This window comes from Centruroides sculpturatus, unplaced genomic scaffold (assembly GCF_000671375.1).
Source record: "Centruroides sculpturatus isolate CEXI.00-Female unplaced genomic scaffold, Cexi_2.0 scaffold1650, whole genome shotgun sequence".
Classification (NCBI taxonomy): Eukaryota; Metazoa; Arthropoda; class Arachnida; order Scorpiones; family Buthidae; genus Centruroides; species Centruroides sculpturatus.
The window spans coordinates 26932-44823 of record NW_019385849.1 but is presented as its reverse complement, the minus strand read 5'-3'; the positions used below and the strand labels follow the sequence as shown (position 1 = coordinate 44823).

Genomic DNA, 17892 nt, shown 5'->3' with positions numbered 1-17892 from the left:
GCATTTTGTTCTTCACCTAACATAAAAATATAGTTTTAAATATTTAATGACTTATATTTAAATCATCTTACCTTATAAAAAACTTAGTCAAATAAAACAATTACAGAAATATTAAAATAAATCACTTCGTTAATCACAAAATTGGACGAATATTAAAAGCGAAAACTAAACACGTGCACATTCTGCTCTATGTAAACAGAGAGGTCAGGACACGTGCTGACGTCACTAACTTGGCATTCCTGGCTAACATTGTAGAATAGGGATCTGGCTATCCTTGTAGTATACAGTCCTTGGGCAATAGCACGACACGTGTTCCGCAGCCATCTTGTATTTTCTCGCGCGCGTGGGATTGTGGGACCTCTCGTACGACTGGACTAGTTTCAAGAACTCTCTTTAGTCGATCGAGATTGAAACGGTCGATGGAGGTTGCACCAAGGCGAACGGGGTATAAGGCTCTAGTTTAGTAGTGTTACAGAGTGTAAAATACGTATATTTTAATATATTTTTTAAAAGAAACAAAACCACTGAAAAATATTACGTGTGTTTAACAACGGGTTCGGAAAACTTTGAAAATGTTAACAACGGGTTCGGCCGAACCTGTGCGAACCCGCTGAATATCACCACTGCATACAGGTATACCTCGAGTTACATCGTTTTGAGTTATGTTGTTCTTGATGTGTTAAAAGCACATAAAATCATATTAAAATACATACATTTACAGTAAATATTAATATAATCATCATAAATTGTAGAGAACGAAATATGAAAACATCTGTGATTCTGTTGTCATTTAGCGGTCTTTAAGAGCTCAATATTGGCATTTTCCACAGTAGTTCCAATATCTACTGTTTGTCGTTGTTGTCAGCGCCACTTGTTATTGGTAAATTTAACATAAATTAGTTTATTTTTTACTATCGCAAAATAATTTTAATAACTATATTTGTTGTTTAACCTTACAAAATCATCTTATTTTATAATGTCTTAGAGCAAACCACATTCACAAATAAAGAGTCTGCAATGTACTGTAAACATTGCCAAATTGTAAACATGTATATTTACAAGTATGTATGTACTGTACATGTATTCATAAATTTAGATTAATTTTTTTCCTGTACTATATTAAAAACTAAAATTTATTTGTTTGTAAGCTTAAAATAGATTCTTATTAATCATATATTATTAAAAATGCATTTATAAATAAAATACAGAACTGGGAATGGTTATTTGTGGTTTAGCCTAGTGACAAGTAAATTTGGAGACAAGTAAATTTGACTTAAGTCGCCTCTCCTGGAACCAATTACCGACGTCAGGTGAGGTATATCTGTATATGGAAAACAGAATGCAATGCTTAAGTTAATTTTCATATTTTGTCTTAATACATATGCTACATAATTAACATCATTTATTTCTTGTAAAGATATTCAAATCTTAAAGTAATAATTTATATGAGACACAACTATGTGTTTGGTAAAGCAGTTGATTTTTGATTAACTATCAAAAATTATCTGTTTATTATAATTTATACAAATGCTAATCATAACTACTTTGGAATTTTTAGTAAATTTTACTATTTTTTAAATAGCAAGTGTTATAAATTATATTTTTCTTAATGAAAATTATGTTTCTGTCTCTTAATTATGAATAATAATTATAAATCATTAAGAAAAATATCTGACTAGAAAGTATTGGTAATTGTCACAGTCAAGGAATAATTTACAATATTCATCAATAAGTTCCATTAAAGCTTGCATCAATTTTTTTTCCAGAGTGCCATTGACACTAATTATAACAAATTCTATTAGAATGACTTACTAAAATATACCAAGTAAAGCATTTCCAGGGCCATGCCGTGCTATGATGCAGAGATTATACATGCCGCCTGATGCAGCCAGCTCAGGCGGCATGTATAAGCAGGCTGCATCAGGCGGCAGTATAAGCAGAGAAATGAAAATATTTGAACCATTCAATAATTTAAAATTTTTACGCAACACTTTTCTGTATTGGTCTACATTATTCCGATATTAATGTATATGATTTACGATTTATCGCACACCTCTGCCTAAATGCTTTTGGCATGCTTTGATTTTAGTTTATGGTGCAGGTGCATTGTTGGTGAGCATCTCGCCAAAAGGCTTTTGACATGACAGAGCAAAGCTACTGTTTTTGTTTGTAATATAGCACATGACCACTCCTAAAAGCTGAGGTGACTATTATCATAAAAGACAATTGTATGTGTAACGTGTTGATAGTTCTGCTTTGAGCTTAAATTATTGACAATATTTTAATTTTAATATTTGATTTTAATGCTAGTTTGTCTCAAGAAGTAGCAAGTGGCTGTGCTGTGTTCAAATCAGTAAATCAGATGTATATCCATATCAGTATAATATTTTGCATTTACAGTAGTTCAATTTTTGTGTTTAAAAAGTAGATCAGGTAAGAGAATTGTTTTTTACAGCAATTATAGTTACTTATTACGTGAGGTCCTGGGCTGTGATGAAAAACATTCTTTTAGCCATATATCAAAACAAAAATGAATCTCAATCTTCACGATGAACTTAAATTAAGGGAATTAAGTTATAAAGGAAAAGGAGAAAAATAAAATTATTTTAATGTTAAAACCACGCAAAAAACAGGAGAAATATTAGTAAATTAATTCTTCATAAGAGCATATGAACAAAAAAAGAAATGTTAGTTAAGGTACAAGGTTTGTTCAACACAGAACGAAAGACGATATCGAACTGTATTCGTAAATGATCATCTTTCTTGGGAACTGATCTGGTCTAATTTCACCTGGTAACAGAGAAAGACCAATCTGTGACCGAGAAAGGGGATTAATAACCAATAAAGTGACGATTTGCGAGACAAAGATATGTAAATCCAGGCCACAAGAATACTTGGTTCTTTGCCGTGGCATCCCGCGAGGCTATGTCCCTGGCTGGGTTGCTTCTTGCAAGGTTCCACCTTTGTCGTTAGCCAATGTATCCTCTGAAAGTTATAGACCTTCATTGAGAGAAACTTCAAACATTCTGATCTGCATTCATTGGATGTCGTTTCCAGTTCTACAACTAAACTTAGAATGCAACATCCAGTCAGCGAAAGGAAACCACCTTCTTCACTGGACTTTTTTCTTCTTCTTTGACGACTATGCACCGAAGTATACAAGGACTTAAAACCTTCACGACCATGAACTTTTTGTAAGTAAATTGTCTAATAAGTGGGTTGTGTTGTTTGTAAACAAGGCATCTATCTCTGACTCAACTGCACCCACATGACGTTGATTGTTACAGCTCGGCAGTCCAGATGGCAATGGAGACGATAACGATATATATCACATATTATCGTTAATTACGTTTTTTTAAATTTCTACCCCCTTGGCCCCACAATTATCATTGAAAAGGATTATGTTGTGACAATAGGGACTCAAATTAAAAAGGAGCATTTGCATGGACTGGGTATATATCAGGTGTGGAACGTGTGCCTGTGTGTGATAGAGAGTTATTTAGGTAATATTGGACTACTTTTATATTCTGTGTGTGATAGAGAAAGTTGCTTACGAAATATTTGCATTTGCCTACTTTTTCATTTGTTATTTTTTGCTCTATTTTTACTAAATTCATATATGTTGAAGTGGAGACAATACAATGACAAGTTAAGGAAAGGCATATGTCAAAACGGCTGCAAGCTGTCAATTTGACTGATGTTCGTTATCTATTTACTAGCAGATGAGCCAGGCATTGCTCAAGCAAAAAGTAATGAAAGTGAAGATTAAAATTATTAGATTATAGCCGATCTTACCTGTTTTCACTGGGTGCAAGAATTAGGTCTCCCTCTTCCGAGATTAATTAGAGAATTTTTACATGGTCTGAAAATATGCTTGATTTTCTGCAAAAACGCAAAAAACTTCATCTAAAATAGTACAGTAAAGCCGAGTACTTTAAGATAATCCTTAACTTTCTCCCTTTCCCCCGCAGTGGGAATTTTGAAAAATCCCTTCTTAGTGTACGTTCTCATGACATACCCTAACTGTGTACCAAATTTCAACTTTCAACTCCTAACCATTTGGGCTCTGTGATTATTATTATTATTATGTTGGGTTTTGTGTGTTATACTCGGTTCACACCGGTGGCTGTGTACTATGCCAGACCAAAGTCAAGGCATAGCAACCAAAACAAAACTAAAATTAAATAAGTGTGTCAGTGTGTGTGTGTCTGTATTCAGGAATTTCCTAACAATGTGACATGTATTCAATATAATGGCCTTCTGTAGTGTGATGTATGTATTTCTACTCAATTGTAATGTTCCCAGGCTTTTGTGTAGTGTGTGTGGTATCACACCTGTATAGGAGAGAACGACAGATACAATAAGCACCCTATCCATCCTCCACAGATGCTTTATTTCCTGGGCTAGTTCTGTGTACTTGCTAATTTTTTCAGTGCATGTGTTTTGTACATTGTGAGTGTTTGGAATGGCTATGTCTATAATGTATGTGATTTTATTGTGTTTGTCAATGAGTGTGATGTCTGGTCTGTTGTGATAAATTGTTTTATCTGTGATTATGGTTCTGTCGTAGTAAATTTTGTGCGTGTAGTTTTCCAATACTGTCTGTGGACTGTATTTGTAGTATAATAGTTTAGGGACTTTGCTTAAAATTTCTTACCTTAAAAAGTTTATATTGCCGATGCACAACCACCTTCAAAGTAATCACCTTGGGCAACAATACACTTTTGCTAGCACTTGTATAACTTCTGGAAGCACTGCTGGAAGACATTTTTTGAAACCTCTCGTAAGGCCTCCTGCGATGCTGCTCTCACCTCATCTGATGACACAAAATGGCGTCTCTGCCAATGCTTTTTCATTGATGGAAACAAATAAAAATCACACAGGGCTAAGTCCAGTGAATAGGCAGGGTGTGGAAGCACATTAATTTGAGTTTTGGTGAGAAACTGTGTGTGACCATTTGGGACCAATGTGCAGGTGCATTGTCATGCAGAAGGTACGAGTCTCCACTTTGCCAGTTCTGTGGCCATTTACGGTGAATGGATTCCCTCAAAGGACATAAAATGTCTAGATAATGCTCCTTGTTTACTGTTCTGCCTCTGGGAATAAATTCTGAATGAACAATTCCTTGAGAATCAAAAAACACCTCCATTATGACTTTCCCTTTGCTTGGTGCATGTTAAGATCTTTCGTTAAAATATGCTGGCAACTAGTCTTTGATAAGTGAGTAGCCGTAGCAATTTTTGCGAACACATTGAGAGACCAACTCAACATTTTTCTTGTTCCGTGAAGTCGAAGGTCGGCTAGAGCGTTCATCGTCTGTGATGGATTCTCGGCCCTCTTTAAAATGCCAATGCCATTTGTACCCCTTTGATTTCGCCATGGTAAAATCATCATACACCTTTTTTAGCAATTTTAAAGTCTCTGTAGGTGTTTTACCTAAACGCCGACAAAATTTAATGTTGCATCGCTGTTCTTGAAACTCCATTTTTATTACGTCGCAAAACAAAGGTAACTATCTCTGGAAGAAAACAACAGTGCTTGCAGTTTAATCACATGACATGGGCGAAACCAACCTGAACACGTAGGAATGGTTTGATAGAATCGATTTCATACGCTGTAACTTCAAATACATGCTTTTGTTGTCATACATTACTGCAGTCCCTGAACTTTTGGATCATACCACGTATATATTATATTCTGTTATCTACAAATCTTACTAGCTTTGCAACTCGTTTCTATCGTTATTTATCTACCCTATTTTAATAGGGTAGATAAATAACGATAGTTCAACATGAGTCTGATAAATGGTCTGTGACTTATCTAAGCAATAATATACAAGATGAATTGATAAATTTGATGGAAAATGAACTTTTAAGCAAAATTGTCGAAATAACAAAAATGCTAAATATTTTTCGATAATCGCCAATTCTACCCCAGACATAAGTCATATTGAACAGCTCTCATTAACAATAAGAGTTGTCACTCTTAACTCCATTCAGAATAAATATGAAATCAAAAAATTCTTTATTGGTTATTTTGAAGCTTGTCATTCAACTGGAGAGGGTTTGACAGAACTTATTCTGACACATTTGGAAAAGTTAGGTTTCGAGTTAAAGTGGCTTAGAGGACAAGGCTATGACAACGGAGCTAATATGAAAGGAGTAAGAAAGGGTGTACAGTACAAAATAAAATACAGTAATACCTCGACTTATGTTACCTCGACTTACGCGAACTCAGAATTATGCAATTTTCAAATCTCGTCAATTCGTCTTTTGTTTGAGCGTCATGCAACTCTTGACTACTCATTCCCCCGCACTATTGTTCAGCTTACATGTTCAGATTTGCCGCGTGGAATCGACATATAGCTAAAATTTATTTTGTGTTATTTATTTCTGTGTTTGTTATATCTACGGAGACTTGAGATACTCTACTATGTCATCCAAAAGAAGTAGAACTGATTCTTCTGCATCAAACAAGAAAAGGAAAACTTTATCTTTGGAATGTAAAGTTAACATTGGGTACATTCGTAAAGTTGAACGAGGTAAACGAGAATGGCGTCATCATTATTCTTATTTCGTTTGACTTTACGAACGTACCCATTATTAAAGACTTTGATACAAAATACAAAAAAGAAAATTTGTGAATTGGCAAAGAAGTTTGATCTACCAGAATCGACGGTCAGAACAATTATAAAAGGTAAAGAAAAAAATTCTCAAAGCTGTAAAAAATGCTCAATCTTTAAATTCAAGCATCATTCGTAAACGTCACGGTATTATCGCTGAGATGGAAACAATGTTAAAATTATGGTGTAATAATCAAGTAAATGTGAAAAATTGTATAATAATATAATTTGTTATACATATGTATTATCTAAGATTTTATTAAACATTTTTTTCTAAATTATTGTTTTCTTTAGTCTCCGGCCCAAATTAAAAATTATTTGTATATGTGAAATTATACCCCGACTTATGTGGTTATTGCTCGGTCCCATCTATTGCGTAAGTTTGGGGTATTACTGTACTTGAAAAATATCCAAGGGCGTTTTATGTGCCCTGTGCATGTCATTCTTTAAACTTAGTTGTAAATGATGCATTGTCTTCTTCTACAAAAACAATAACTTTTTTCTATTGTACAAGAACTTTACACTTTTTTCTGGTTCTACAAAGCATTGGAAAGTGCTAAAAAAATATGTTTCACAATTAACTCTAAAACCACTGAGTGCTACTAGGTGGTCAAGCAGCGATTTCAACTTTGTGAAATCTATGATGCATTATTCCGAATAATAGAAGATGTCAACAGAGATGCGGAAACTAAAGTTAAAGCAAGAGGATTAGCAAAAAATATTAAAAATTACAAGTTTATATGCATATATTTTTGCATGGTATTTTATTTAAAATAAATTTAGTCTCGAAGCTGTTGTGATCTGTAATTATAAATTTGTCAGATTGTGTAAGGATGTTATCAGAAACCATACAAAAAGTGAAAAGTTATAGACAATCTGGATATGATCAGATGAAAATTGCAGCTAATGAGATTGCAGAGAATCTTGAATGCAATACAGAATTTCCTACCGAAACTGAAGGAAGGAAGCCAAAAGGAAAAAGCATCAATTTGACTCTGAAGAATTGAAGAATAAGAAGCTTTCGATGAATCCTTAACAGAAGAGAGTAAATTTAAAATAAATTTTTTCAATTATATTCTGGACATTACTGTTAATTCTCTGAATGAACGACTCACGCTTCTGGAAACCCGTAGCAAAAATTTTCAGTTTTTATATGACATTTTAAAACTCAAGGATTTAGATGAAAAAATGCTAGAAAATTATTGTACCAGTCTCCAGTAAATACTTTCGGTCGAAAATGAATCAGATATAAATGCAAATGATCTTCAAGAAGAATTGCGTGATATATCCCAAATGCTAGCATATTCTGTGAAACCTTTGGATGTTTTAAATAATTTGTGCCAAAATAACTTAATTACTTTGTATCTGAATACTGTTGTAGCTCTGAGAATTTTATTAACACTCCCTGTCTCTGTAGCTAGTGGGGAAAGAAGTTTTTCCAAATTAAAATTAATAAAACACTACTTAAGAAGTTCAATACGCCAAACAAAACTTAAATTTATTTCTATTGAATCTACATTAGCTGCCACTCTAAACTACACATCCCTAATTAACGAATTTGCTACAGTTAAAGTTAGAAGAGTAAAACTGTAGTAGATTGCTGTAGTTGATAGTTGATATCAATATTTTATAGTAGTTTATATTTTCAAAATAAAAATAGTATTCGTACATTTTGTGCGGTTTTTTTAAAATCACAATCAAAAGTTATTTTAAAGAAAAAAGATTTAAGGGGTGACATTTTGAAGACTTGCATCATACTGAGAAAATCTACCACATGGCCCTGAGCCATGTGGTAGGTGAGCCTTTATAAATGTTGAAGATTGCTGTAGTTGATAGTTGATATCAATATTTTATAGTAGTTTATATTTTCAAAATAAAAATAGTATTCGTACATTTTGTGCGGTTTTTTTAAAATCACAATCAAAAGTTATTTTAAAGAAAAAAGATTTAAGGGGTGACATTTTGAAGACTTGCATCATACTGAGAAAATCTACCACATGGCCCTGAGCCATGTGGTAGGTGAGCCTTTATAAATGTTGAAGTACTTAATTATTAATTTTAATAATTTATAATCTTGTGAGATAAATTCTAGTTTTTCTTTTTGAAGTAGAATAGTACAAAAGCATTATTAGTAATTATTATTACATATTATTCATTTTTTATTGAAATATTTAATTTTTTTATAGGTCCTTGGTTCATTGGTGAGATTATTGATGGATATATTGGTGCTTGTTTTGTTTGGGGCATAGTAATTGCAGGAAAAGTTGTTCCAGGTGGATTAACTTTTATTGCCGGATCAATATTTGTAAGTAGTATTTCAATAATTTTTAAATATATTTAGATATTTGCAATACATGTACTATCCTTTTCAAATAATTACATTATGAAAATTCAGTGAAACTTGTAGGGATTGCAATGATTNTCTATCATTTATTTCTATTGAATCTACATTAGCTGCCACTCTAAACTACACATCCCTAATTAACGAATTTGCTACAGTTAAAGTTAGAAGAGTAAAACTGTAGTAGATTGCTGTAGTTGATAGTTGATATCAATATTTTATAGTAGTTTATATTTTCAAAATAAAAATAGTATTCGTACATTTTGTGTGGTTTTTTTAAAATCACAATCAAAAGTTATTTTAAAGAAAAAAGATTTAAGGGGTGACATTTTGAAGACTTGCATCATACTGAGAAAATCTACCACATGGCCCTGAGCCATGTGGTAGGTGAGCCTTTATAAATGTTGAAGTACTTAATTATTAATTTTAATAATTTATAATCTTGTGAGATAAATTCTAGTTTTTCTTTTTGAAGTAGAATAGTACAAAAGCATTATTAGTAATTATTATTACATATTATTCATTTTTTATTGAAATATTTAATTTTTTTATAGGTCCTTGGTTCATTGGTGAGATTATTGATGGATATATTGGTGCTTGTTTTGTTTGGGGCATAGTAATTGCAGGAAAAGTTGTTCCAGGTGGATTAACTTTTATTGCCGGATCAATATTTGTAAGTAGTATTTCAATAATTTTTAAATATATTTAGATATTTGCAATACATGTACTATCCTTTTCAAATAATTACATTATGAAAATTCAGTGAAACTTGTAGGGATTGCAATGATTTATAATTCTTTATATGGACTCTCTGGAGCACAGGTTCTCAAACTTATTTCAACCACCGCCCGCTTTGAGATTAAAAAAAAATCTAGTGCCCCCATATTTTTTAACATACCTTTTTTCATTACCATCTGTTGTGTATCTTAAAAACAGTTATTGCAAATATAATGTTTAAACATGCATTATCATATGGATAGATAGGGTGTGACCCATATCCTATTTCTGAGATCAAAGAATGTTTCAATGAGAAGAAATAAAACTCATATTTAATCACTGAGCCTTCTACTGCCCCCCTGAAAGCCTCCAGTGCCCACAAGGGGGCATTATTTCCCATTTTGAGAAAGGATGCTTTGGAGGCTTTAAATTAGATATCCTGTTCCTTCCACATACCCTCTCAGGAACTAATTGCTTCTAACAAAAGATGATGATTTATATTTGGAAACATTATGTATATACAAATTCTCTTTAAAGCTAATAGATTAATGTCTTAACAGATTCTTATAGGTCAGCAATAAATTGGAATCAGTCATAAAATCTCTGAATAAAATTGATTCTTATAAATTTTAATTTTATATAAATGTCAACTATTTTTTAAAAACTATATCTTCAATGAAGTATATTGTTTTCTGAAAATGCTTAAACCTTTAACTATTGAAAGAGTTTTCTTTCAGATAAAATGTATTTGTAATTTTGCTAAAATTTATTTGTATATGTGACTTGGAAACAGACTTGAAATATGAATGGATAAATTCTGTCCTTACAGTAAAAATACAAGATATAAAATTGATTATTATTAGTTTATATTGAATTTAGGAAAGTAGTATGTTTTTATATCAGACTTAATTTTTTATAATTGTAGGAGCTTCCTACATACGAATAATTTGACCATAGGTCTAAAATTTAAAGTTTGCACAGATTGTGAAAGTTTTCTTGCTTCTTGTGAAGTGGCATTGATGTAAGTTTGTCTGGTAATAAATAAATTTTTAATGAGGTGGGCTTATCTATCACATATCATCATTTTTTGTTTTCTTGCTAATTTCAAGGTTCCATTGCCACTTGCGAGATAGCTTCAGATTCAGTAATGTTGGAGTAATGTCATTTTTTGATGTTGCTTGCAATTTTTCTAAACTTTTATGATTAATGCTTCAAAAATGCATTCAAAACATAATAGTAAATTTAGCAGTGGAGGTAAATGCAAGAAGTGATGCCTGTGGAAACTAAACTGGACATTATAAAACTGAGTGCATTAGGTGAAAAACTGCATTTGAAACACTGGCTACTAACTAGTAGCAAACAGATAAATGAGTGTAAGATATTTTATTAAGTACATCAAAGGGTTGAACACTAACAAAACATGGTTATTCTGTGTACAGATGTACTTTCTAGGTTAGTTTTTAACTTACGACAAAACTTGGTAACCTAACCTGTTCATAAGTAGAGGAGCACCTGCATAGTTATATTTTGAATATTTCAGATTATTTCATTGTTTCATTTTGGTGGTATTAAGGCATAAAATAAAGAATTACTAAAAAAGACAATGATTATTAAGAAAGCATAAAATCAAAGTAATAATTAATGTAATTCTTTAAAATATTTTTGATATAATAGTATTAACAATGACTGTCAGAGATGTAATTTTCATCTGAAATCATTCAATGAAACTTTTATCTTTCTTTTTTCTCATCTTTTTGATGGTAGCATTTGAAGATTATATATCAGGATTGTAATTTTAATCACTTTGAAATGTTTCATCTTAACTTAACAATAAATGTAATGAATTTAAATATTAAATTCTAGAATTTATAAAAGAAATATCAACTTCTGAAATGATTCAAAGCTATGTAAATTAAAAGAGTACTTGTTAAAACTTACCCATTCCTTTTCTATCTTTAAAACTTTATTTGTTATTAATTGATAGCTATAAATTCATATATCAAGTATATTATGATGTCAAATATTAGAAATAAGCTTTTGAACAATAGAGACTTTGTAAACTTATTAGTATGTTACTTAGTTTTATAAATTGTATACAGTGTATAAATTTGTAAATATAAATTATGACAAGAATTTTAATGAATTAATGTGTTATTTAAGTTTTTGTTTTAAAACTCTATGTTCAAGAAAAATTAAATTATAAATTAGGACAATAATGTACAAATTATTAAATTTATTGGTACTCATATTTTATATGGATACATTTTTTTATTAAATTATACAATTGATTAAAAAAAATGTATACACAGGTTACATAGTGATTACTTATTGGAGTCAGTACAAGTGGAACATCAGAACTTCATAGCGCAACATCTTAGATTTGGGTAATTCATCAAAAAACGATTCTGTATACCCATGTATTTAATAGTTATTCTGTAAACCTGATAACCCAATAATATGATTTTTAAAATTAAATTTACCAATTAAAAAATGATAGAAAAATATGTGCACATCAAACCAATTTTAATTAAAACAGAATATGTTTGATTAAATCATAAAAGTTTATTGTAAACTGTTATGCAATTAACCATTAATTTTTTTTTCCCTCTATTATTGTTTTGTATTTTCAAATTTTATTTTGTATTTTCAAATTAATGCCAATTACTTATTTTTTGATTTGATAAAGATGGTCTTGATTTATTTTATTAACAATTTTCTTTAAATATATTTATTAAGATATAATAATTAACGATGAAGGAATGCTAATCTATTCATTATAATTGTTTCTTTTAGTTTTAATTGTGTTCTTTGGTGTAATTGGTCAACACCCTATCTAATAACCTAATAAATTTTATATTTCATGACATATTTTTATCTATTTATAATTTTTACTATAATAATATAGTATTTTTTTGCTGATTAATTTCATTTATTTCTGTAAAAATTAGATAAACTATGAATATTAGATAAACTTTTGTAATTTTATAGTAATTTATTTCAGTTTTTTGATATGTATCTTTTTAATTTTGTAATAAAAACTCCATATTATGAATAAATGAATTTAGTGTGTAAATTCTTTTATTCATAGTAATCAAAATAATGGTGAATAATCAATTTTCAATATATAAATTCAAATTTGATTATTTACAATTATAACCAATACTATGCTAGATTGTATGTGCTTGTATGTATATATGGGTATACATAAGACCATGTTAGATTGTTTTTAATCTTTTTATTTTTTAACAATGGCAATATATCCAATTTTCTGTACTAAGGTACAGAAAATTGCATTATTTGCCATTATTAATACATTATTTGCATATATATACAGTTGTTATCAACTTATCATTTGCATTCATATTATTGTTTTAATCTATTCAAATTTCATTCTCTTTGGTTATTTCACAAAATTTCAAATAAATTTATGCACAATTCTAGACAAGAATTATAAAATAATGGATTAGTTAAAATCAAATTCTTTGAAGTACTTTGAACAAATTACAAATGAAATAAAAAAATAAAAATTAAATTAAATTCTAACTTCATTAGATGATAAATGAAATTTTTCTTTACTTGGCTTAATGACAGGGTTACGATGTGACAATTTTCTTGAAATTTCTGTTATAATGTAGACAGATTTTTTCTCTGTCCTCTCCATCTGTCCAAGTGTGTGCTTTCAATACCTATTATATGAATAGCTTAACTTCAAGATTATCAGCACAAAACCTTTCTCACTAAATTCTAGCCTTATTAACTGGTGTGAGAAAGGTTTTGTGCTGATAATCTTAGAAATAGTTCTAGCTACATATGCATAGTAGCTTAACTTCTAGTGGAAATTGCACTAATGTACATTTATGTTCTTGAAAAAGAAGTTTTGAAATTTAATTTCAATTAATGAGCTATTAAATTTATTGTTTAATAAATTTCTTTTATAACTTGAAACCGTGCTTTTTAATTTCTTTGTTGCTCAGACACAATGAAGTGTGACAAATTTAAACACTTGGCATTCTTTCATCTTTATTTAGTTGATCAACTAAGTAAAGATGAAAGAACACCAAGTGTTTAAATTTATCACATTTTATTGTGTCACAGCAACAAACTAATAAATTTCTATTTACAAATACTGAAAGCTTATTTTTCAATACTTAATTGAATTAAAATTAATCTAAAATAAGAAACTATGGATGCAATTACTGTTATTCTGATGATTAAAATTTGTAATTTAGTCAATCAAATTCAAACAATAAACAGTTGATTATCTAATACTTCTTCAACGATAATTGAGAAATGTTATTAGAGAATATGTCTTGAATGTGAACACAAGACATTAAACTCTGATGACTGTGTTCAATCAAGAGTTAGAAGTTAACCAATTAACATTCACTTTACTTTTAGTATGTGAACTCCTATTGGTTTAACTTCTGATTTGAGCTTGATTCTTGGATCTGAATATGGCTGTAAATATATTAAGAGAAAATTGAAATATTCTCCTAATTTTTATTTATCCCAAAAATTAAATTCTGTAATTTTTGTAAATATGAAGGATTTATTGTATTTAAACAAAGCAAAAGTCTTAAGCCAAGTTAAATTATGTGAATTGTATAATACCAAATTTAATGCGATTTGTGGTAATAAATACGTGATACATAATTTTACTTTTTGACATAATTGCTAGATCAGACCATAAATTATGTTTTGATGCCATCGATGTGTAAGTTTGAAGGGCAAACTGTCTTGACAGTCTGTCATCACTAAACTGCAAATCTTGCAGACTATCTTTGAGTGGACCAAACAGATAGAAATCTGACAGGGTGACGTTGGGCCTTACAGAGAATGAGACAACACTTCTCAGCCCATTTTTTCAATTGTCCCATTGCAAGATGACAGTATGTTTATGTAGAAATTTATTGCAGTTTCTTCAATAATTGCTCATAATGGGAGAAATTAATGATTTTTTTCTTTGGGAAGAAGATCAATAATGGCACATATACAAACCAAAATGATGGCAGCATGCATTTTTCTATCACCTGTGGGAATGAAAACAAAAATGCTTGTGCTACCACATGTCACAAATTGGCCAATTTATGGAAATATCTCTTACATATTTGGCTACTGGTGTTAATTCAAATATCTGAAAGTTAATAGACCACAGCTTGACTTTCGATACATGCCTAATATAAAATATAGTATTACTTAAACAAAAATTAAAGATTCATGAGGAATTTTCTCTATTTAATTATATGTGAAATATTTTTAAAAAATTATAAACAAATAAAATAGATAACATTTTGTTACATTAAACAGATACTGTTGTTAATATATTTTTCTGTCAAAAACAATGAAATTATTTCAGATTTTTTTTCTGTAGTTAAATAACTTTTTATTTTAGTAAATAGAATTTCAATTTTAAATATAAAAGAATCTACATATTGTAATCATTTCAAGACTTGCCTAAACTGATAACAATAAGCAGTGTAAGTAAATAAGACTACAGTTAGTGGAAATTCTGGTTTTGTTGACTGAGATTAAAAGAACATGCTAAAACAATTAAAAATATACTGTATAACATAATTTAAAGATTTATTAATCTGTTGGGTTGTTCGGAAAGTAAGTTTGTTTTTTTCCGTGGAAAAAAACAAACTTACTTTCCGAACAACCTAATATAATTTGTTTATGTTAATAGAAATTCATTCAGTGTTGTTTTTGCTTGCTGGTTTTTCAGTATCATCATTAACAGTTGTTAGTGTTTAGTTGAAGTAAGAAATGCTAGCAATTTAACTATTCTAATGTATGCAGATAACAATTAAAATCACTAAAATTTAAGATTTAAAGCACTGGATTAAGATTAATGATGATAATTAATAACAAAGACATGTTATCTCCTATATGTTGAGGTAATTAGTGTAAATTATTTACTTGACAGTAATGCTAACTATAAAAAAACTTTAATTTCAATTTAAGCAAAATTTTATAAGTACATTTTAATTTGCATTTTTGGATACACCAATTCTAATAATAATAAATGACTGGTAACGATATCCATGATTACAATGAGTAGATACTACTGTATATGATATAAATAAAAGCTAAAATTTAAACCAAGCATATAACCAAATATGTATGTACAGTACATTTGGTTATTTGTTTGGCCTAAACTTCAATTTTTATTTGTATTATATGAATTTATATATTTCAGTCATACATTTGCATTTCTTAAGTATAGTAGCTGAATATTTAAAATCATTTTATTTCATATTTACAAAAATTAATTTATAATATACTAAAGAGAATTGTTTTTTTATTAACAGATGCTGACATTTTACATACCTGTTGTCCTACTCTTGACTCATTGCCTATATAATCGATATCAAGTTCTTTTAAATATTCATAAAACGAAATGTGCAATTTCAATGTATATATGTCAAAACGTGTCCATGATTGTATTTATTATTTGGCAAATACTGTGTGCTGTCGGCTACTACTACTCTTACGGATTAATGGCATTTTTATTGGGATTTACAACAACGTGGTCTGTCATATTTGTGCTAGTACTCTGGAGGATAACCGTTACGCTTCCATATTCCAAACTTCCGGTACCAATTCGTCCATTAAATCAAGAACAGCAGATCGGCGGCGAGCCACTCCTTCTGGCTGAAGACTTACACTCTCGAGATACAGGTGACAAAATACCAATGCGCAACCAAGTAAGTGCGAGTTGATAATAGAGCTGAATATTGAAAAATAAAATGAAAAGAAAGAAAAACATTTTTCACAACACTGGTTTTACTTGTTGTGAATATGAATTTTGTGATAAACTCTTCTAATAACAAAAGGTATTACAGTAAATAAATCTTGTGAAAATTTATATTTTGGAAATTCATTGCATTTATGGTCGTCGTCATTTGAAAATTGTATGATTATAAATCTGAAATTGTATATAAGTAAAAATTCTATTTAAATAATTTATTAATAATATTTTTTTTAGTTATATTTCATATTCAGTAATAACTTAACTTATGAGTTAATTTTATGATTACATTTTCAAACTGCAATCAATAATCATTTTTATTCTTGAATGTGGTTAACAAATATTTCAGATTTTAATAATTTTTTTAAGTTATTATTAAAATTTAAATATAAAAATAATTACTATAAATTGAAGTAATTGATATAATAATACTAGTTGACAGTTTTGTACACACTTTAATTTCGTAAATTAAAGAATTTACAAAATTGTTAACTAGAAAAATTATGAATTTTTCCCCTTTATCAATAGCAGAATCTGCAAATATAATTTTCCTTTTTTCTCAAAGAAATATTCTTGTGTATTTTATACATTTTCCAGATAACATTCTAGATCAATAATGTCCAAACAAAGTAATGATGAAAGAAAAATTATTTTAAAATATTTTTCCATTTTCAAATAAATTTTTCTGTGGATTGATGTTACAATATTTGTTGTCAACATAAAAAATAAAGAAATTTGAAAAAAAAAATTTTTCCAATACAAAAACCTCCAGATTTTCATCAATAAAAACACACACACACACATACACACCTAAAAATAATAAGAAGAATGTGAATAATTAAGAATTTTTATGCTGTGAGATGACTTTGATGACAATCTAATAATTTATATCAATTAAAATGTATTTTTGAATTATATACAATAATATAAAATGTAGAAGCAAATTCAAATTTTTGTATTTGAATTTGGTAAATATACAAAATTTATATTTTTCTTTCAGGTAAGTTGGACGTAATATAAAAAGATTTGTAGTTATTTATTTAATATACATAAACACTAATTATTTTATTGATATTGCTTGATATAAATAACTCAAAAACTTATTGTAACTTCAATTTATGGCAAGTTATAAATTCTTTTAAATTCTCTTTAAACTTTTTTCAGTTTTAAGAGAGGGAAAAATGTTGGAATTTCATTTTAAAATAATTTGATTGTATTCATTATGGTAAAATTTGTTCATGATCTTATATAATTTTTGTAAACAGGGCCATGTGAGTCAAATATAATTTTAGTTCTTTTCTGTATATTACATAAAGAACTTTATATATATAAATGGGAAAAAAATCTGAAATTGTATAAAAATTGTGATATTTTTATGCATATTTATTATATTGTAAAATAAAAATCCATATAATAATAATTATTATTATAAAATTAATATTAATAAAAATTGAGATGATT

The 17892-nt window shown here is 29.1% G+C and overlaps 1 protein-coding gene across 1 annotated transcript in view; it reads left to right on the top strand.

The window, feature by feature from the left end:
- LOC111642502 (transmembrane protein 62-like) overlaps window positions 1-16728 on the top strand; it is an 80596-nt gene extending 63868 nt beyond the window's left edge. The window contains exons 14-16 of the mRNA XM_023388855.1: window positions 8809-8927; window positions 9442-9636; window positions 15992-16728. Coding sequence (XP_023244623.1) covers window positions 8809-8927; window positions 9442-9636; window positions 15992-16402 — 725 coding nt within the window. The 3' untranslated portion in view covers window positions 16403-16728. The remainder of the gene's footprint in view (window positions 1-8808; window positions 8928-9441; window positions 9637-15991) is intronic.
- The last annotated feature ends 1164 nt before the right edge of the window (window positions 16729-17892 follow it).